The 21,074-nt window shown below is 35.3% G+C and overlaps 1 protein-coding gene across 1 annotated transcript in view; it reads left to right on the forward strand.

The window, feature by feature from the left end:
* The window catches only part of LOC117226142 (limbic system-associated membrane protein), a 246,509-nt gene that overhangs the window by 194,503 nt on the left and 30,932 nt on the right, over positions 1-21,074 (forward strand). Inside the window, exon 2 of the mRNA XM_033480195.2 lies at positions 6,684-6,778. Coding sequence (XP_033336086.1) covers positions 6,684-6,778 — 95 coding nt within the window. The remainder of the gene's footprint in view (positions 1-6,683; positions 6,779-21,074) is intronic.

The raw sequence follows: 21,074 nt of genomic DNA on the forward strand, positions 1-21,074 counted from the left end.
AAATTGTCCCTCAGCATCGACGGTCGACAGCCAATCATCTGCGATCGTCGATAACGTGAACGCTTTGTCTACATTTCATACATTTATGTCAAAAGTAAGTAGACGCAATTTGGAAAAATATAGAAAGATTATAAAAATTGAAGAATATCAATATATTACTTTCGTTCTAATAAAATTGTGAAAGAGGAAGGAGCATGTTCCTAATTGGCTCTTGTGTTTTACAATAATTATCGAACATTTATAATTTTTATATAAATCCACAGTCTAATGACAAGACTTGGTTATCCTGTGATCAGAAGGTAATACGATCATTTAATATGATCATTTCACTTCGCGATGCTGGATTCCATGGAAATAAAAATCGAAGCGATAGGAATATATATCAAGTGGTTATTTTCTAACGCTTGTCAAATCAGATTACTGAACTTGAAAAGAGCCTCTGTCACGAACGAGGTGACAGCGCCTTGAAAACCCAAGTGGCCAAAATAAATAGACCGACACGGACCGGGAAACGTGAGGTCGTTTCTGGTGCATGAAAGTGTAAACCCAGGTAACAAAGTGTGTCTAGGCACGAAATGCAATCTGTTACAAGTATCACATGCTGCTTCTTTGCCAACACATTCTGCCAGCAATAAACAAGGAACGTGGCGACAAGTGATATCGCTTATACGCATGTTCTTTTGCATACGACGCGGTGCTCTGGATAATTGATCGACACGATGTTTAGCATTCTTCCAGGTAACTTCTACAGATTCGTCATGTTCCATACTTTTGTACAGTAATTCTTCATTTCCATACACATTCTATAATAGTTTCAGTTGAAAATTATTCTAGTTTCGTTGATATTCGTTGGTTATTTTATGATAAAAGCGGTGATACAATTAGTTTTACTTATAACGTTAGTATTTTTGAAATCGGGGCTTTAAATACGACAATAAGTGAACAAATATTGTTACCAAAGTATATAACCTATTGTTGATTGTTAAAATTAAAAATAAATAGAACTATTTATTTTATCAGCTAAACAAAAACGACAGTCCTTAAAAGTGCATTCTGAGAATCAAAAGGAATCATCAATTGTGACAAATGGAGATTATTTGCAATGGTTATACGTATTACATATTGCGATGGTCTAACTTTTGTCACATAATGTATACCTCATCCAACTAATACCTTATTTTACGTGATATATTCCCAAATCAACCAATTTGTTGTGGTGCATAATTATGGTCACGTATTGAGCACACCACATCATGATATGAAACTCCACTTACAATAATACGCAAATCCACATTGCAAAAGTTTTTATTCACCAAGAATGCAATTATCTACATAATATATAATACTATAATTTATGTAATTATTATAATAAAAATCTGAAGCTTCAGTGTCTGCATATAGCATATTTGTTAAAATTTAGCATTCTACACGACATTTGGCTAATCCTGACTAACCTGGAGTGCACATGCTATTGATCTCTATCCAACTCTGCATGAAACAAAAATGAATGCACTCATTAATTTCTTTTCGTATCGTTCCTCTCAGATGTTAAAATCTTGGAACATTTTAAAAGTATCACATTGCCATTGTTATAACTATTTAAACAACAGATATCGCTATATAATATATTTAAATAGTACCTATGGTTAAATGGCAGCAATAGAACATTATCCTATACGTAACATCAATGTGATATCTGTTAATTGCGTTATCAATCACTTTGCAACAAATTGGATAATACATAAGTACATGCCACGATGCTCTCGAACTGATCGCCGAACGTGCACGGAATTCTACTCGGAAACGTGCCTGAGCGTATGTTCAAATGAATAGAGGACACATTGGACACGTTCCTTTCAGTGATATTACTGGTAACTTACTCTCGACTAAAAACGTTTCGTCAATTTAACGTCTAGGTGTTTTGTAAATAATTTTTCAAAATCTTTCTTCCCTCTCACTAGTCTACGAACGTTTAAGCAAAATATTTGTGCATTCAAATGTGAAATGGCATTCATAACAGTTCACTCAAGATTTTGTCTTATCACATCTCGTTATGTTTGTTACTTGAAAATCATATTTTTGCTCTATTATATCTATTTTTTTATTGGTTATTTCAGCAATTATTTTATGTCTGGTACTTCTCTTTTGAACTGCATCATATCTTCTGATATGTTGCATGATCCTTCAGTCGTTTCGATTATTTCAGTCTTATATTGACAAATCGATGTTGATCCTTCTGAAATTTTCAGTTTACAAATATTTGACAATTTTCAAATATTTATTTAATATGAATAAAAAAACAATACGAGTAAAACAGTAAAGTATCAGCATGAACCTATTATGGAACACCGTTTTCGTACCATGTTTCCATGTTACGTATTTAATGTCTCTAGTTTGAAACAGGCATTTCTCCCTCAATTTACAATACTTTCATACATATTCTTAAATAGAAGTATCGACTTGAAGACCGTAAAATATGTTTTTTTCTATTTTATATTTGTTAATAAGAAACATATATACTTTAAACTGCATAGCATTAACATTATTAATTTAACTTAACCTTTTAGGCCCGACGCACCACTATAGTGGCTTGCTCTAGTAGCCCACTCACTCATCGTTTGAACCAAATAATCGTCTTCATATGCATTGTTTCACACTTCTTTTGTCTTCACATCGATTTACAATAGCGTATAGGGTGTCCCAAAACTGTCTCGCAATCCGGAAATGGCGGGTTGCTCGGATCATTTGAAGCAACTTCTTTCTTTACAAAAATTTTCTCCGAGGCACCGTTATCAAGTTATTAACGAAAAACAGTGACCAATAAGAATCGAGTATGGCTGACGCGGGCGGCCCAGTGCACGAAGTCCTTGAGCTGGGATTCGACCGCCTTGACCGCCGGCGCCGTTGGCTCGGTCGCCTCGCACCAGCTAAACTGGGATTCGACCGCTCGACCGCTGGCGCCGTTGGCTCGACCGGCTCACGCCAGCTGAGCAGGGATTCGACCGCTCGACCGCTGGCGCCGTTGGCTCGGCCACCTCGCGTCAGCCGTACTCGATTCTTATTAGTCACTGTTTTTCGTTAATAACTCGTTAACGGTGCCTCGGAGAAAATTTTTGTAAAGGAAAAAGTTGCTTCAAATGGCCTGAGTAACCCGCCACTTTCGGATTGCGAGACATTTTTGGGACACCCTGTATATACGGTATCAGACTCTGTACAGTACACATCAGACTCTGCCGTCCAGAGAAATAGCCTCGCGCAGAATTCAGCCGTACCTAAAAGGTTAAGCAGTAATGTTATTTCGAGCATTTCTTGGTGCAACTTTTTTTTCTCCTCGCCTTCAACTGTGTTTACTTCAAAGACTTTACCTGTATCATTATTTATTGCTCTTCTTTTGCTTACCCGTATTGTTTTTTTTATATAGAGTGGATCACCATATATTGCCATCTAGATTTACGTCATTATTAATTTCTTATCATACATAGGTTAATACTTCTTTGTAAATAATCTTAAGATGCATCAACTGATAAAAAATAAAAAATATATGATTCCATTGTAAAAAATGTTAACGACCTTCATATGTCCTCTACACGTCCATCCTCTACACGTCATCTCAAATTTTTTTTGTTACGCCTAATGATAACGATGTAAATCTAAATGATAACATGTGATGACCCATGCTGTATACTAACTACACTCTTATAACGTATCAAAAAGAACTAGTTTTACTTTCGCTGTAGAAAAGGGGGTTAAGAAAACCACGCACGTGTTGCATGAACTGGTACAATTAATAACGACACTGTCTCTGCATATGAAACATAGGTGCTAGCTATTAAAACACCCATATTCAAATCAACATTTCTTTTTACAGCTGATTGTTACATAACAGTATTTGTGTGAGTGAATTTATAAAGAACAATGTTAAAAAATATCGATAGTATTTCTACATCCACTTTCATATGCTATATCTATTTTCTATTGTATTATTTGTGCTATTGCTTCAAGAAGAGAACACAATTTTATAATAGATACTATTATATAATAGATTATATAATAGATAGATTATATAATAGATTGTACTTTAACAAGCAACATAGTAGGATACACTCCAATCTTCCTCTGCAAGTCCTTCAGAAAGCAATCTACAACAGCATAGGTCTCTGTGACAATTGAATAGCACTTAATTGTTTGTATAAAGCTTCCGTGAGCGTCAAATTGGAGAAATGTTTTGCTGTATCATTTCTCGTATGATTCGGCAAATCATCTTCCGGATAGAATGCGTTTCGACTGTTTTTCAGTGTACGCACTAGGCCGGTGGCGAACGCGAGAGGCTGAAGAGATGTTGGGAATCTAGAAGAAGGGTGAGGCTAGAGAAGCTAGGGAGGGGCAAGTTACTGGAAGCAAGCGCGAAGTGATTTCAGAGGGTCGAGATATTTCAAGCTCGAGAAATGGTGAAATAAAGCGGCCGCGTGTTGTGCTGTTTATGGCTCATTATTATGCTATATGGCGTGTCCTCGGAGGTACTGAGGTCCTTGTCGTAATGGAAATGTGAAGAGGGACGTCGCGGCGAAGTTACGAGGAAGAAAGATAAATGCTGGGATGAAAAGCACGGCGTTGTTGCGATAGTGAGAAGCAAACGAAGGTTTAACGGTGGCGAAGGAAACTGACAATGTGGACTAAGTTTATCCGAAGCGAAATTGAATGAAACGATCGAACGGAAAAATGTACGTGACGTGGATATCGAATGAAGCACGAATCTGCAAGGAATTCCCCATAGAATGACAAGTTTATTCTGAAATATATGTACACAAAAGCACAATACCAGAACACGAGGTGCGATCGACGTTCCAGTTAGGTTTAATCGAATATTTCCAAATCGTGGCTGCCCATTATTTTCTCTTTGCATAGAAATAATTCAAGATTATTCTAACGTTATTAAACGCTCTTATTCTTCAATCCGAATTTTTCATGAAAGTACTTTCGAACACGAACGAGAGCTTGAGAAAATAATGGAGATCGTTTAAATAATTCCCTCTATAGATTTTTCTAATTTACAGAAGATTAAAAAGTCCCGAAATTATTCTGTACAAACTGCAGAGTCGTTATAAGTACACCATATTTAAAAATGCTGAGATTTACAAAGCCATAATCATTCAGAAAAGAAATCCGCCAAGCGGTTCACATTTCATACTTATATCGTAACTAAGTCGAAAATTAAAGAACGAATGATGCGAAGGCGTAGATGCGTAACTTTTCTTCCATTATCGCCTCGCTACCGCAAGATTGGGCAAAGAGAGCTGAAGAAGAAAATACTTCGCGACTCGGGGATCGAGCCATGCATATTTGCCAGCAGCTGGCGTAAAAAGTTCAAGATACTGTCGTCATAAATAGGGATGTAAGTACCCGCGGGACTAAGCAGACGAAACTCTTATTATTTTGCAGCATTATAAAGGGGGAAGGCGCCTCGACGTCGGCAACGCCACACCGGTGATTTCAATCTATTCTCGTGAAAATAATCTTACGAAAGCACGTAAATCTGATTTTCACACATTTTGTTCCCTAAGACTTTCGCATTTTAAGTTGCCCGCCTTACCATTTATTTTACCCACCTTCCCAGCTATCATAGATTAATCCGCATTTTCATCTGTTTCTCTCTCCATGAAACTGTTTAAAACTTCTCTTTACTAATCTCTACAAATTAATTAGAAATATTCCTGTTCGTTAACAAAATTTCTATTCTTACAAGATGTGTGTCAGTTATAATATCATGTTTTTTTTAATATAATATTATAATAAATATAATATAATAAATTATTTTTGCAACAAACAATGTAAGATTTGATTTCGTTAAAAATGAACCAAATACATCATCTTGTTCATTCATCTATAATGTTTTAAGCTGTGAGCTTAAATTGAAGTAATCTGTGCCGGATAACGCTACATATTGCATTTGTTCTATATACAATATGATTATTGTATGGCAGAAACATGTTTCCAGGAAATTTACTACTATCTGAAAGATGTTTGTTCACGTATTTGGCTTAGAGTGTACGTAGAGTGTGTTTGTAACGTTTCTGTTTGCACCCTGACCTTGTGTTTAGATTATGTGAATCTGACACAAACGAAGCTATCGCGAATTGTGAACTAGTCAAACTTGGATAACCAAATTGAAAAAGTCATTGGTCAGAGACCATTGGTGTCGCCCGCAAATGTACGGTTAGCTGCGCAGAGATAATTTGCGGCGAACATAAAGTGGCGAAGGGTGTCGTTAAGGGCGCAGAAAGGAGGAAAGGTGCGGCAGACGTAACGCAGAACATAGATGGCTTAGTAATGGGAGCATAGGGGAACCATAATTCCATCGTACGTGCCTATCCATCGAGGGCGCATATGGGTAAGGGGTAGCTCTCGCGGGAAATGCGAGCGTATTAAGAGTCCCGATCTAGACGGATTTGATGGAGCGGCTGCTTCGAAATGGTTACCGACTCCAGTGTCATTTCAAGTTGCAATTCTCAGAAATATATCTGGCAAATCTATCTGTATCCGTCGTTTCCTTTTCCAATGATATCTGTAATAATTGGATAGTCGCGCGTTGAATTCAATTCCGTGAAAGTTTTACCGTGGAAAACTTCCGAGATAACTGTATGTTCTTCATGAAAAAATAACAGTTGCGTTTGTTTTTTTCTCAGATCCAAATTTCAAGGAACCAATTACCAACGTAACAGCGTCGGTGGGAAGGGAAGCAATTCTGGCGTGTGTTGTTCAAGATCTGGCTGGATACAGAGTAAGTAGTGAAAAGTAACGATTTATGTGTTGGGATCGCTATATCAGGAAAGGGTGAGCTTATCATTTGTCTTCAATTATTTGTATCTGTTAATGGTATTGTTAGAATTTGGGAACATAGTGGTGTAATGAATGTAATACTTATGCTTCGATACGGATGAAGAGATTTGACAAAATGTTATGCATTTTATGCGAATCTTTATGTATTTTGGCTTATGGACGTTTTTAGAAAACGCTAAAATATAAAATTTTTATTTATTTTGGATTGACAAGAAATATTGTTACTTAAAATGAAAATCCATTTCTAAATTCACAAATGGTCTAGAAAATACATGGTTTGATAAAAGGTTAAAGGAAGAAAGAAAATGGAGACATTAAAAAGATCAATCACATAATATTTTTTCAAATTTGATTTCTCAAACGCTATGACCATAATCTGCTGTTTCAACATTTATCGCTCTTATCACATATCTTAATGAATAACCTTACAAACTTGCAAGTAAACATTCACATTTTTGAGAAGTTTTAAATTTGGTAGCTAACAAAATTTCGTTTCCAACGAATACGATAATCCACAATAGAACAAAAGTGGACCATTTCCGTAACAGTGAATGAACTCTTATAATGCATGCGCACGTACGTAATGTAAACTTTTTTTTTATGTTTTAAGCGAATCTTGAATACATATTCATACATATGCGGAAATGAGTATTGCGTTTATATTGAAGTGATACTACTGCGAAAGTTCAAAGTAGGTAATTAGTATGGTTGAAGAGTGTCAAAATAACCTAATAGAGTAGAGGCCACTTTTAAAATTATCTGTGACACAATTCAATCAACCTAAATTAAACTGACCCGCCAAATTTAGTAAAAAAATTATTCGAACCTCGAACGTATACCCAATTGTAACGATAAATAAAACTCAGTCTCGTAAAAATAGAATCTATGTCATCCGAATCTCCGATGCTTCAATTGTCTTTTACATAAATATGTGTTGCACATTTAAACTGTTCGATCTAAATCAATCCGCGTACAACAAGGATCTATTACAGAAATTGTTAAGAATTTAGACCAGCACTGTAACTAAGAAAATGTTCTATTGCCGAAACTTTTATGTCATCTTGATTCGTACCATCAACCGAGGTTCCACTGTACATCGATTTCAATTAAATATTTTCCAACGAAAACATTAATACATAATCCCGGGGCTATCCTCTTGATGCTTTAACTCGAGGTATTTCCGTTAGGTAAATTAACAGTCGGTTCAATGGTATTAAATATTCAAGACCTCATTTATAACATCCAGTGTTATTTCAGTTGATGGAATGCATAATGCAATATTGACTATTAACTTATATTGAAGTCTTTATGTATAGTTAATTGTAAGCCATGTGGTCGGTAATGACCTTCTAGTTTATGAGTCCTCACTGAAATAAATAAACTTATAAATAATAATAACAATAATAATAATAATAATAATAATAATAATTTTGTTAAATCAAAAACATTTAACTTACTTCTTCAGATTTGCGATCAAGATAACCTCACACATTTTAAAAGACGTTTTAATTTCACACATTTCATCTTTTAGGTGCGTTGGTCAGCTTCGAATTATTTCCTAAGATTTGACAAAATTTGACAAGATTCAATTTCTGATCACACATTCTGGTCATACGTTCTAATTTAACACATTTCATTTTTTATGCGCGATGGTAAGGTATGTGCTTCCTTTGGAATTCCGTTAGATCTCGTAGGTAGAATTCGATCGGAAACACGTTCCCAAGATATTCTAAAGAGGAATCGAGTTTGAAACACACATAGAAATCTACGAGAACTGCAATTCCATCGAGCCGAACACTCTCGCCATTTGCGTTAACGATGAAGATATTCAAAGATCTGCAATTTATAGATCTCCATAAATCCGGATTGGCAAGATCATCCGATTGGAGTTAGGAAGATCGACGCGGCCTGTTTTCAAAAGGGCAAACACTCGAAGCTTATCGGATCCCATCGAGACCGCATTCTTACTCTTCCTGCCTTATTCTCTAATTAGCGGTTTCTGAGGAAACGCCGCGCCGCACCGTTCTACGGAACATTTTCGTTGAAGCCACTCCGGCTGATTCGTCAGGAACAGTACTACACATATAGACACAATAAAATTGACCAGTCCACTTCAGCCAGATATACGCTTCTTTCGCTTTCGTGTAATTTTACTAATTAATTAACTGATTCGGTCACGGACGCTGGAGACTCTTGAAACTCGAGATAGTTGGATATAAGGGAGGAAAGTGTAGCGGTGGAGGGGGAGGGCAGAAATGGGATGAAACAGAGAGAAATTCACTTAACTTTTTCGTGAGCGGTTAACGAGGTCAACGGGTTAAACAACCTTACTGGATGTCCATGCTCTAGATTTCTTTTTGCTTCGCCAGTACTTTCAGTAATATCTATCCGCGCAGAGAAAGCTTCAATTACGTTTTAAAATATCAGTAGCTGGTTTTAAGTAATGGACTTCAATTAAAGCGAGATAAAATGTCAAGAAACCGTGGAAATCTATCAAAGAGTCCTTGCCCTCGAACAATAAGATTCTTTTACCTGGATGAGAACACTAGACCGACGGGAAAAATTACTCACCGTAAGCCGTCCTCGTTAAAAAATGACAGCGCTTTTTAGTGTAAAACGTTAATTGCCTTTATTTTAAAACAGAGAAAATTCCTTTTAAGGAAACCTCGTCGCGTAAGAAAAACTGCAACGAAAGATTATGAAAGTTTGACCTCCTTGGCAGACATTAAACAGAACAATGAAAATGTTATAAAAGAAATTCATTGAATTTAAAGGAACTATTTTGGTGTGATGTACGAACAAAATTCTGTTCGGCATCTTTTCAGGAAATCCTGTTTTGTACAGGTTCTGATCGCAGATTTTGTTTCTATAAATATTACGTTTCTGTATACCAAACGAAATTACACGATATTCGTATTGTCCTCATAAAATTCAATTTCGAATAGATGCAAAATATGATGAAATTATTTCAAGATTTCTAATAATCAGTTTTATTAACTTATTGATTACTTTCCTTAACAAATCAAGACATTCTTATTATTTTTGATAAGATCTTTTACGATCGAACTAGAAACGACAAGTTTCCAAAATATTCAAACGAATTACTTTCAGCAAATTTAGCATTTTATTATAACAGACGTACCTTTTGCGCCAGATGCTTTGAAGCTGACTAATATGATCTCCAGCTGTTCCAGCTAATTTCACATATTCTACGAAATCTCCATTTTCTCGTTCCACATTTATATATAAGACCGTTAAATTCATGGTACCGAACGTATAACGAGGATGTGGAGAGCCGAAAACATATCAACTGACATACGAATGTTTCATAATTGTTACAACGATATACTTTGGAAATTCAGTGGTATGTACTTGCAAGTTTAGAAGTTTTATTAAAACTGAATGTTAAATTAAAACTGAACCAAAGGCGACAGCAAATATAATTTTATTATTACTTTAGCATTCGTACTAGTTCGTATTTCCTTTTGAAAATAATAAGGCCACATTTATCATGACATTGTACTGTTTTTATTACAAAGTATATTTTTCACCATTTATCTTTTTTTTGCGCAAAATACAATTTTTCCTATAATTAGATCTTACATTGTTATATTTTACTGGTTATACAATACATTTCTGAGTTTAACAAATCCCCAAATATTAGAGTTGATTGTTAGCCTGATCTATTTCTCTAAAACACTAGCACCAAGTTACTACCAAGTTCCATAAATTTCATTACCTATTCAAGTTATACAAACCAATTATAATAAAACTTATGAAACATATTTCTTCGAAAAATATTCAACACATATTTTATAAACTGCCATTGTCTACATTGAAAGGCTCCAAAAAATTGATGAACACGTTTTTAAATGAAAACTTTAATAGCGAAAAAGAAATTCAGAAAAAATGATTTCTTTAAACTAAATGTTATGATAATCTATTTTAATATAACCTCGGGTGTGTGTCATCTTTTCTTGGTTTTTATCTTTTATCAACAATTAATCATTATAAATAATAGTCGTGCACATCCTATGTAGGAAAGTATTCGGCTTGTTTCGCAGAGGAACATAAATATTTGTAACGTTTTGGAGAAAAGCGCTATGGTATATGCCGTTAGCAGTTTCATTAATAGCCAGAGGAGGTAACGCAGGTATTAGCGTAAAACGGTACTAATCGCAGCCATAAGGAATACCGCCGGCTTGTATAGCTTGAATATTTTCCCTTGCAAGTAAGTATAGGGGGGGGGGGGAGAGAGGAAACCTCCTTCATTGCTCGAAGAAATTTTTATTCTATAACATATATTTAACTAGATTGTTATCCTTTTAACTATGGAGACCAATTTTTAAAACCAAGTACATATTTCACCAATCACAATGTTTCTCAGCATGCTCCTCTAAAAGTATTACCAAAATTTTAATTGAAATAATAAGACGAGTGTATTTGTTATAAACCAAAAGCTTGCAATTTTTCCGTGACGAGTATATTTGTTGTATACAGCTAAATGAGTAACATTATAAAGACTTTGTCAGAGAAAATAATTGTATAAATTTTTTAACCAAACATACATTATAATAAAAATGGTGAAAGATATAAATAAATACAGTCTTCTCGACGTTATGAAGCAATATACGTTAGTGATTTTTAGGGCTCAGTAGGTTTAGTGTTAAAGTAAAAGAATTGAAAGATTATCAGTGCGAGCCAATATGAATGCTTCCACTTTGAATCAGCAAAAGATGAAAAGTTGAGGGAAAAAGAAGAATCGTAAAATATTCTAGCAGTCGCGGCATATGAAATTCAAATAGACGTATTTACAGAGGCCAGTAGGCTAACCAGCAGCCAACATTACCCTCTTCTGAACGAAGGAGATATGTAGCATAACTGAGGGAGGAGACATTGGAAAGGGGCGGTTAGAATAATCGCGCCGTTTATAAGCTGCTGGTGCGTCGCTCAGTCTTCCGGTTATGCATTAAGATGACGAATAACGACTGCTACTATGCCGGAAAACTACATCACAATCCAGAGATAAAACAACGCCTCTTTAACCCTGCTTCGCCGGATTATACACGATACAAAATGAACGCGTTAAGAGTTTATTTTAAGTACCTGAACATATTGTATGAAGGAGTCAAAGTAATAGCGTTGTAACTGGTTGCAAGTGACATTTTCCTCATTGAGAGAAACAAGGGGTATTATTGTTTACTAACATGCGCGTGGTCAAATTTATTGATAAGATTATTTAGACTTAAGTTAATTTACAACGTCTTTATAATTCATTTTACTTGTATTTTTAACAGTTTGACCAAAAATATCGAAACTTTGACTCACATCACTACGATTTTGATCCACTCATATGTATAATAATTTCATAATGATCTGCGACTGATTCCTCTTTTCATAATCTTCATATTGCAAGCATACACGTGAAAGTAGTTCAGAAAAATCTCAAAAGTTGAACGTTTTGTAAAATTTTGCTGTCGTTCAAGTTAAAGCAATCTTTGCGATTTACAATTATTTTAGGATTCCATTATAGCCCAACTTAAGTTACATGAATTTTTTCTGTTTCGAAGCGAACTGTACGACAAGTACAACATTTCAATTTCATAAAAGTATGTATGGAGAATTTAATGTTTAATTAAACGAAGGTATTGAAAGCTTTAAAAATGTGATTTAAGTCTATACTACATTAGATCAAAATTTATTTTCCGAAGAGGCTATGTATTTCTATATGATTTAGAATAGGAATGAAAACTGGAATTTCGGGAACACGGAAACTGTTGCTGTTACAAACTGTAATGGTCACTCTACCGGTCATAGCTTTTCTCGAGGTTTACGGCTCCGTCTGAGAGGTATCATCATGTTTTGAATTTTAATTACAAAGTTCACGAGTACCTTTGGGCCCAAGCGTTCAGTGAATAGAGAGTGTTGACTACGGTCCCGCTTAATTCGGCAATACGTTATACATGACTTAGAAGTTAGTTTCTTGGTTATCGTTTGCCCGCCAACTGTCGTATAGATCGTTTCCTAAAATGAAACAACTGCAACGTGCAATTAGGCCCATAAGTATTGGTATCCTTACTGCTTATAAAAGAATTTGTTGAAATCGAGTGATGCGTTTAAAATTTTGCCATAAATTGTTTATTGCAAATGGACACATGTATACAGTTTGCTTATACCAAATTTCAACGAAATTCGGTAACGAATAAGGAGAAAATATTTAAATTTTAATCTTCGTGCTATATAACATCAATCCACAAAAGTACGCTTAACGAAGGCTGTTTTGTTTTGTTCAAATTGTCGTTTCACATTAAAAATTAATGCTACAGCTTCAATAAGTCAGTCAAGTCAGTCAACAATCTATTCTACTCTCTCTCTCTCTCTCTCTCTCTCCCTCTCCCTCTCCCTCTCCCTCTCCCTCTCCCTCTCCCTCTCCCTCTCCCTCTCCCTCTCCCTCTCTCTCTCCCTCTCCCTCTCCCTCTCCCTCTCCCTCTCCCTCTCTCTCTCCCTCTCCCTCTCTCTCTCTCTCTCTCTCTCTCTCTCTCTCTCTCTCATTATGTGGATAAAAGCAAGTGATTCTTTGTAAAACAATGAACGTAGATGAACGGAGATGAACGAAAATGATATCCTGTATTTATATCAAATTGCTCGAAAAGTGTTAGGTAAAGAAAATTGTACTATTTTTTGTTTTCCGAGATACAAGCATCGTGGTTCAACGCAGTTTCTAGAAAACTTCAATATTATTTTCATTTATCGATGGCATCGAGAGAAGAACTAATTTCTGGTATATTACTATGCTGACCAGCGAGTAAGTAAGAAAGTTAGAAGTTTTCTAGTATAAGTTTGCTGAAGATAAGCCAGTTTGTTGAGGACGGAACTGCGGTTTTGAATAATTGAACACATTCATTTCTAGGTGACCGAAGTGCAACGGAACAAATAGAAAATTTCAAAACAAATCAAACATATTGCTAATCTTAGATAGTTATCATGCATATTATGTCTATTCAGGGAAATGTTACACAATCTTCGAACGAAGTCCATTTACTAACACGAGATATCGTTTGTTAAGCCGTTGACCGTGTTATAATCAAAATGGAGCCGCAAAAAGAAAATAAATTCTCAATTTCCAGTAATCACGATTACAACGAAACTTTGTTTTTTTACTCACGAGACAAATATGCATTTAGATGAAACATTTCCAGAGAAATTAACTGATCTTTATCCTTCTCGGAATTGTCCTCAAGCGGAACAATACCAACGACCATTGGAGAGATAAAGCAAATAGGAAATCGTGTACGTAATAAAAGCTAGAAGCAGTACGAATAAAAATTTATATTATTGTATATACGAATATTAGTCCCATTTGTTTTATAAACATCATTTTCAGTATTTCTGTTATACCTCAGTAAAAGTTCCGTAAGATCTCTTGTATACGAACTGATAGAAGACAAAATGAATATTCAGATGGTAAGCTGCAATTCATAGCCCAGACACGAGACGTCAGAGAATACTCTAGATACTCTGTTTAAACATTTTTGCAGCCCTGAAGAATACAATCGCACCGTTGACATAATTCTTTCAGCACCCAGATTCAGTGGTTATTTCAAACAGATCCACCGCAAAATTATAAAAACTGGAAGCTGGACAGTAAGTTCACGTTGAAGTCACGTTTGAGTTTTAGACGTCGAGCAAGCACTTTTTTAACCACTGGAAGAACATAGTAACGAAGACGACCGAGATCAAAGGAACTTCGTACAAACTAGTTAACACGCAATATATCTGTAATTTTACAACTTCGTGAACTTTCTCATGTTGTTCCATGGTCTAATTGATAGTTGATGTTTTTAAACATTTTTAGTTCCTGTATACATTCAGAGTATCCTGTTTTAAACAACATCTGTGACGATCATACACTTAATATGTATATCAGTACACAGAATTTGATTTTGTGATCGAATATTGCGTTATTCATATACATATACGATGTGTTGTGCAACAGGTTCGACGAAACAGTTCTCAACAAAACTGACTTATCTTCAGGAAACTTATATTAGAAAACGTGTTACTCTAGGCAATAATAAATTAGTTGGAATTGTTGGAATTCGCAGTAACAATGTCTCCCCCCTGCCCACTACATAAACCTGTCTTAAATTCCTGTGAAGAAGATTGCTGTCACTCACTCTCAGTCATGTGTATGGCTTTGCATATACGAATAAGAAACGAATCCGGTAACTTACCTATTTTCTCTATTCTATCTCCACATAACTTTCACGTAATCCTACAAATTTTGACAATTGGATGTTTGATTGCTTAGACGTATGTGTATAAAATTTTCATTTCATGTACTATATTATGTTCAAAGAGATGTTGATCATAGTATCGCACGTTCCGAACTGTGTATACGTAAATATAAAAATCCCCCCAGCTGTGTCTGAAACGACGTCCGTTACAACATCGTGAATCTATCATTCTTTTTTTTTTTGTCTAATCAACAAGAATCTGTAATTATTACTTACTTAAGGGATTGTGTACCATGCCAAAGATTTCTATGTAAATATGCATGGTCGTCATAAAATTCATTCCACTACAGTTTTTCGTATTTATAATTTCGTTATTAATGAATGAAATTTATATGTGCATACGTATTACGAATCAACGCATCAATTCCGTTTCATCTTTGCCCTTTTGTGCGTGACTGGAACGAGAAGACACAGACTCTACACAGAGTCTGCTTTGACTCAGAGTTTGCTGAAGAGGAAAAGGGAGAGTGGTGGAGAGGATTACCAGAACCACATGCCTGACTCCTCTATGACATTTCGCACTGATATTTCGTAAGATTCCTTTGGGATTGTAACTAATGCTCCGCCACCCGTAGATTACTTTGAAGATCGTAATGGACTTAATGTTCCTGTTATTATAACCAGTTCTCGTGTCTCGTGTACCTATTAATTTCTTATTCTAATCGGGTGTCAGCTTTTACGACGTATTAACTCGTTGATACTTTGAAGATGTAATTTCGGTATCATAGTATGTATAATATACATATAGCTTTGCAAATAAATTACTGCTTTTTGCAGTTGTTTTTTTCGAGTTCTTCCAAATGAACAGTATAAACCAACTAATTGCATCTCATAATTAATACGTGCGTATAAAACAGTTAAAACAAAAACTTTTAACAAAATTATTCAATCTGTTTTTAATAGAACAAGTTCTGTGAAAATGGACTACAATACGTGGTACAAACAAAAGAGAAGCTTCTAGAAATTGCAAGTTGGTGTCTAATCTGAAACATTGGTAAAATTGATGATCTTAAAACATAGTTTCATTCAAATTAGTGAGGTGCATAATTTTCGAACTAAATGGCAAATAGTTAAATCTTCCATAACAAAACTGATCAGACATATTTGATGAAGATCGGAAATGAAGAATGATCGATAAAATGAAGAAGATCGGAAGACGCGGTTGACAAGTATCGATAATTCCTAAACGGAGGCAAAATTTATTAACGTATGTTAACGAAATTGCTTAAATTCTCAATGAAACACGTCCTTAAATGGTTCTAGGGTTTGTAGGTATCGAGTGGTCAATCATGGTCCTCTTACCAGAAGACACCCTCGGCTTTCCCACTCTGCAATCAGATCCCTTAAGAAACGCTGTCCTTATTCTTTAAACGAGATACAACCTCGGGTCATTGGCCATCGTAAAGATACTTAATTTTTTAAACATGTGACAACGAATGCGCCCAATCGGACGCATATTTGTGCTGTCATCACACTGTCAATAGCAACCACTATTACTTTTTTTAATAATTCCTACTATGCAGAAATAGACTCTCTCGTCTCGGTGTTTTGCTTTACCATGCATGCATACTACCTTAACCTAAGATAAAAGGGCGAGGTTCATCCTTTGTTCTGAGTCAGGGAATAGGTGACCTCACGGGCCTATCTATTTTTCTACAATCTGGAATCAGAGGTTCTATGAAATCATGAATTTTGGGCACTCGGCTATCCTTCTGACTCAGGAGGCTAGCAGATGATGTCAGGAGATAAGGTCTACAGTACAACTTCGAGTTGCCACCGTTTGGAGTTTGTCCGTCAACGGAACTACACCTCGAAAGACTGTATTCAATATAGGGCATACCCGTGACCCTTCCATAAATTAACCGAAAGCGGAGTAGCGCCAGGCTATCTGCCTTCGATTTTCCTTAAAAACAAGCTGTTGCTAACAGGTTGTACATCTAGTAGATACCATAACCTCACGCGTCCTTTGTTGCGCAGTGCACTGTGCAAAAGATATTCGATTCACCTCAACTGCTTGACATTATTAGTAAAGTGCCTTACCAATATCCAAGCTTAATAGCGCCAAAATATTCAAAAAAGCTCGCATAACCGACGTTAAACAGTATTCTAATAATATATTTTATTAGAATTTAGTAGTACGATTTATTTAGTAGAGTTTCGTACATTCCTAATTAATTTAATATTAATATACCACATATCGATTACTGGATACTCTACTTGCGTTTTGATGTAAAAAAAAAGAGTCAACTGAATAACAATTGCGATATGATTAGTCCCGGTTATTTATTTCCAAAATTGGAAAATTCGAAATATTATTATGTATTAACAAATGTTTGATTGAGTCCCCTTATCTGAACCCCAATTATTCGAACCACAAATCATAGGCATTGAGGAGAATTAGGTGGACTTCGATCATATGAACGACCCAGTTATTTCAACTGCTTGCCACCCAACGCGTTCGTGTAAATGGAGTTCTGCTGTATTGGCAAAGTAACCTCTATAATTAACGTTAGTAATATCAGATTCGTTACCTGTTTACCCAACAGTCGAAAATTATATTCCTGATAAACAACGAGATAGCTGACAATTTATGCAAATAATAGAGGCGTCGCAACGACGATACAGAACTATTACATTATATTTTTTATTATTATCCGGGAAGAATATCGTTTTTAGCAACGGTTAGAGTGCAGAAAAAATGGCGTATATTTCTTCAACTTGAAACTCCAGTTTTAATATTAGTTGCATTATCTACACATTGCCAGCCAAATGACATCTATTGCAAATGATGATTATACATTTATTAGTAAAAAAAAATATTTTACACAAGTTGGTATTTGCGAACAATAATGTTTAAGAACTACGTATTCCGCTATTTCTTTTTTTTGGATGAATTTGAAGTTGCTTATGTTTACGTTAATTTGTATGAATATTATTCCGTTTCTTGCGGAATTTAATTTACTTTCTTAATACTGCAGAAATGTCATTCAGTACATATCATGTGTAAATGTCGGAGTGATTTGAAATAAAGCTCAAGTTCTAATTATTCGATGAATACATCATTAGAACGTCGAAGAACACAAATTTCAATTTGCGTTAACTAAAAGAAAATGTCCATTTTTGTTCTATTGGAAAGTGTAATCCACCAATGTAAAGCATTTACCTGTCGTTAATGAAGTTATAGCTGAGGCAAGTTTCAAAGTAGCTCAGTACAGTTATCGAGCAACTTAAGAGTGGTTCCCGTAAACGAGAATCGACCCTGGAAAGTTGAGGGCGCGACGGTTAGGATGACTTGGTAGTGGTTAGTGGTTTTGCTAACTTTATTTCAATGCAGACGGAACGAAGTAAAACGTCTACCGACCCGATGAAAGCTTCGATTCAAAATTCGTTTCTGCCACTCAAATTAATGTTAAAACGTGAGAGGGGCACGAATTTTAATTCGCTTGATGCGAACAAATAAAATGTAGATAATGCTATAACGCTGTCAATCTTATTTCTAATTATAGATGCTTTTTAAACATCAAATTCAATTTAAATATCGCATTCGTTTACGTTCTCTTGTGCACAAAATATTGATGGAATACCGATTTATGTTTAAAATCGTTTATTTTTTTATATCACGAAACAAATGGTCAATATAATAAAATGAATTTTTAAGAAGAGTATTTTTACATTAATTTTTGTACCATTTAAGTACAGTAGGAACTCTTTTATCCGAATGTTTATTTTTGTAATATCCTGATACCAACATATTCACATATTGTATGCGCACGTATTTGCAAATGATGTGCATTTAGTAAAGACACTGTGAAATATCGGTAAATGATAATATACATAAATTAATGATGAAACTATATCTAGACTCAATGACGAAACTACTTTCAGTTTCTCGTACTTATACACACATCGTGAATCCTCGTTAAGAAGGAATGTTCGAGACTTGCCTTATGGCACAACAATAACGTCGCTAGTGTGAAATGTTCGAGACTGTTAGAAATATACGATCCGAGATGGACTTCTCGTGTACAGCTATAAAATTCGTCTTTACTTTTCTGATAGGAGGTAATAACGTTTGTTTTTGCAAGTTTATGAAAATAGATGTTGCAAATCATGCATGGTTCTGATAAAAAAGGTGTAAAGACAATAGGTAATAAAAATATAGACAAAAAAGTTGAAGATCGTCTCAGTTTTTTCTACTAACAATTTTCTTTTGACTTCTACAAGTTAAGGACGAGAATTTAATATCAAGGGATCTTATGCATATCACTCTGTGTATAAGCCTTATTTTCCAATTTCAATCTTTGCATCGACGTTTAACTGATTTCTCAAAGCTATTGGGCAGGAAATTGATTCTGAGAAGTCGAAATTAAAGCAACTGAAATTATACTCCGGATATCAAAAAAGTTAACGACTCGCGACAGGAAGGATATTGGTTCCAATTTGTATATATAGGAACGTCTTCCTGCCGGAAATGAAGAACCTGTTTACAGAAACATAAATGTACAAGAGTGTATATCTCATATGTGCCGACTTAAATTACGAATCAATTTATTCAATTAATTAGTTCTGCTATACAAAGTTGTACCCAAATAAGTATAGAAAGTTGTATGTATCCGTTTCTAGACTTTATTTGTGACGAACTTTAAACGCTACTCTTCTGGTGGTACTGAATTTTTCGAACGAGCCTTATAACTTTCAACTTATTATTCTTTCGAAATTAATGAAACATCTGCCGAATTTCCCTCGCAAGTGTACAATCAATATCGACTGCAGTTTCAACTCGCTTTTATACTCCTTTTCCATCATTTCTGCGCCCACGAAATGTATTATCCACGCTTCTATTACAATTAAAAATCGTTTGCTAGATATTTTTTAATCTCTCAAGAAAATGGTCGAAATCTGAACAGATGCGATATTTAGAACGCAACGTTCTTAATACAGAAAGAGAAAATTGTAAAAATTTAATAAATGTTGATATTTGTATAGTATATAAGAAAAACTTTTTCAAAAATATTAATTACTGTTTCGTATTTTCCAAAAATTCGATTTTTCTTATGCTTAAAGATATATCTTAGTAAATGTTAATCACATGAAACTAACATATTTGTTGTTATACTACGATCTTCTTATAAAACAAAGCAAAATGAATTTCTAAAAAACTATTGCACCTTAAATTACATTTTCTTTTTATAGTTATCAGAAATTCGCAGGTTAAGAGTACTCTAAGAAGAAGATATACGTACGATAGTCATTCATCGGTGACAGACGAGATAGCGAGTAAACTGTTTGAAGCGGCGCAGCGTCTAAGGGCTTCCTGATTAGTCGAATAGTTTATTTGCTTGATTTATCTTAGAAATGTCCTCGCGAAATCGCAAGTTGACGGAAAGTATACAGAGATCCGGGACAGGTGGAACTAGTCCAGGACTCTCGGATGCAGATATCAAACCTCGCGCCTGTAAATCTGCCAGAGACCGGTGTGAAACGGTGGGCGGTTGGATTAGGAGGTAGAGGTCGAGGACTGGTCGACCACCTAGTCGGAAGCGCACCATGAACTATTGCATTTGATATCCACTCCGATGAATGGAAACGCTGAAGCCATATCCATGGTTAGCGCCATCTCTGGCCACGATGTACGCGAATGTAGGTATAATGCCCCTCCATGCTTCCGCCAAGTATGATAACCAAGTATTTACGGCTTCTCCTACGAATTTCAGTAATTTACGGAGACACCGGCGGTACCAACTGCGCGTCCGCAACTATGTGTCATTTGTTGTTTTTAATGTCAAGTTTACGGCCTCCCCTTATGATTCCTTCTTCGCACAGTTTCCATTGATATTCACAGTCTACTATCATAGGGTGGGTCATCTTTTGGTTTGTTTTTGAAATTGTTATTTAAAAAAGCCGTTTAATATTTTCCAAAGATTCTTTTGCTACCGATTA

The sequence above is a fragment of the Megalopta genalis genome, chromosome 6 (genome assembly GCF_051020955.1).
Source record: "Megalopta genalis isolate 19385.01 chromosome 6, iyMegGena1_principal, whole genome shotgun sequence".
Classification (NCBI taxonomy): Eukaryota; Metazoa; Arthropoda; class Insecta; order Hymenoptera; family Halictidae; genus Megalopta; species Megalopta genalis.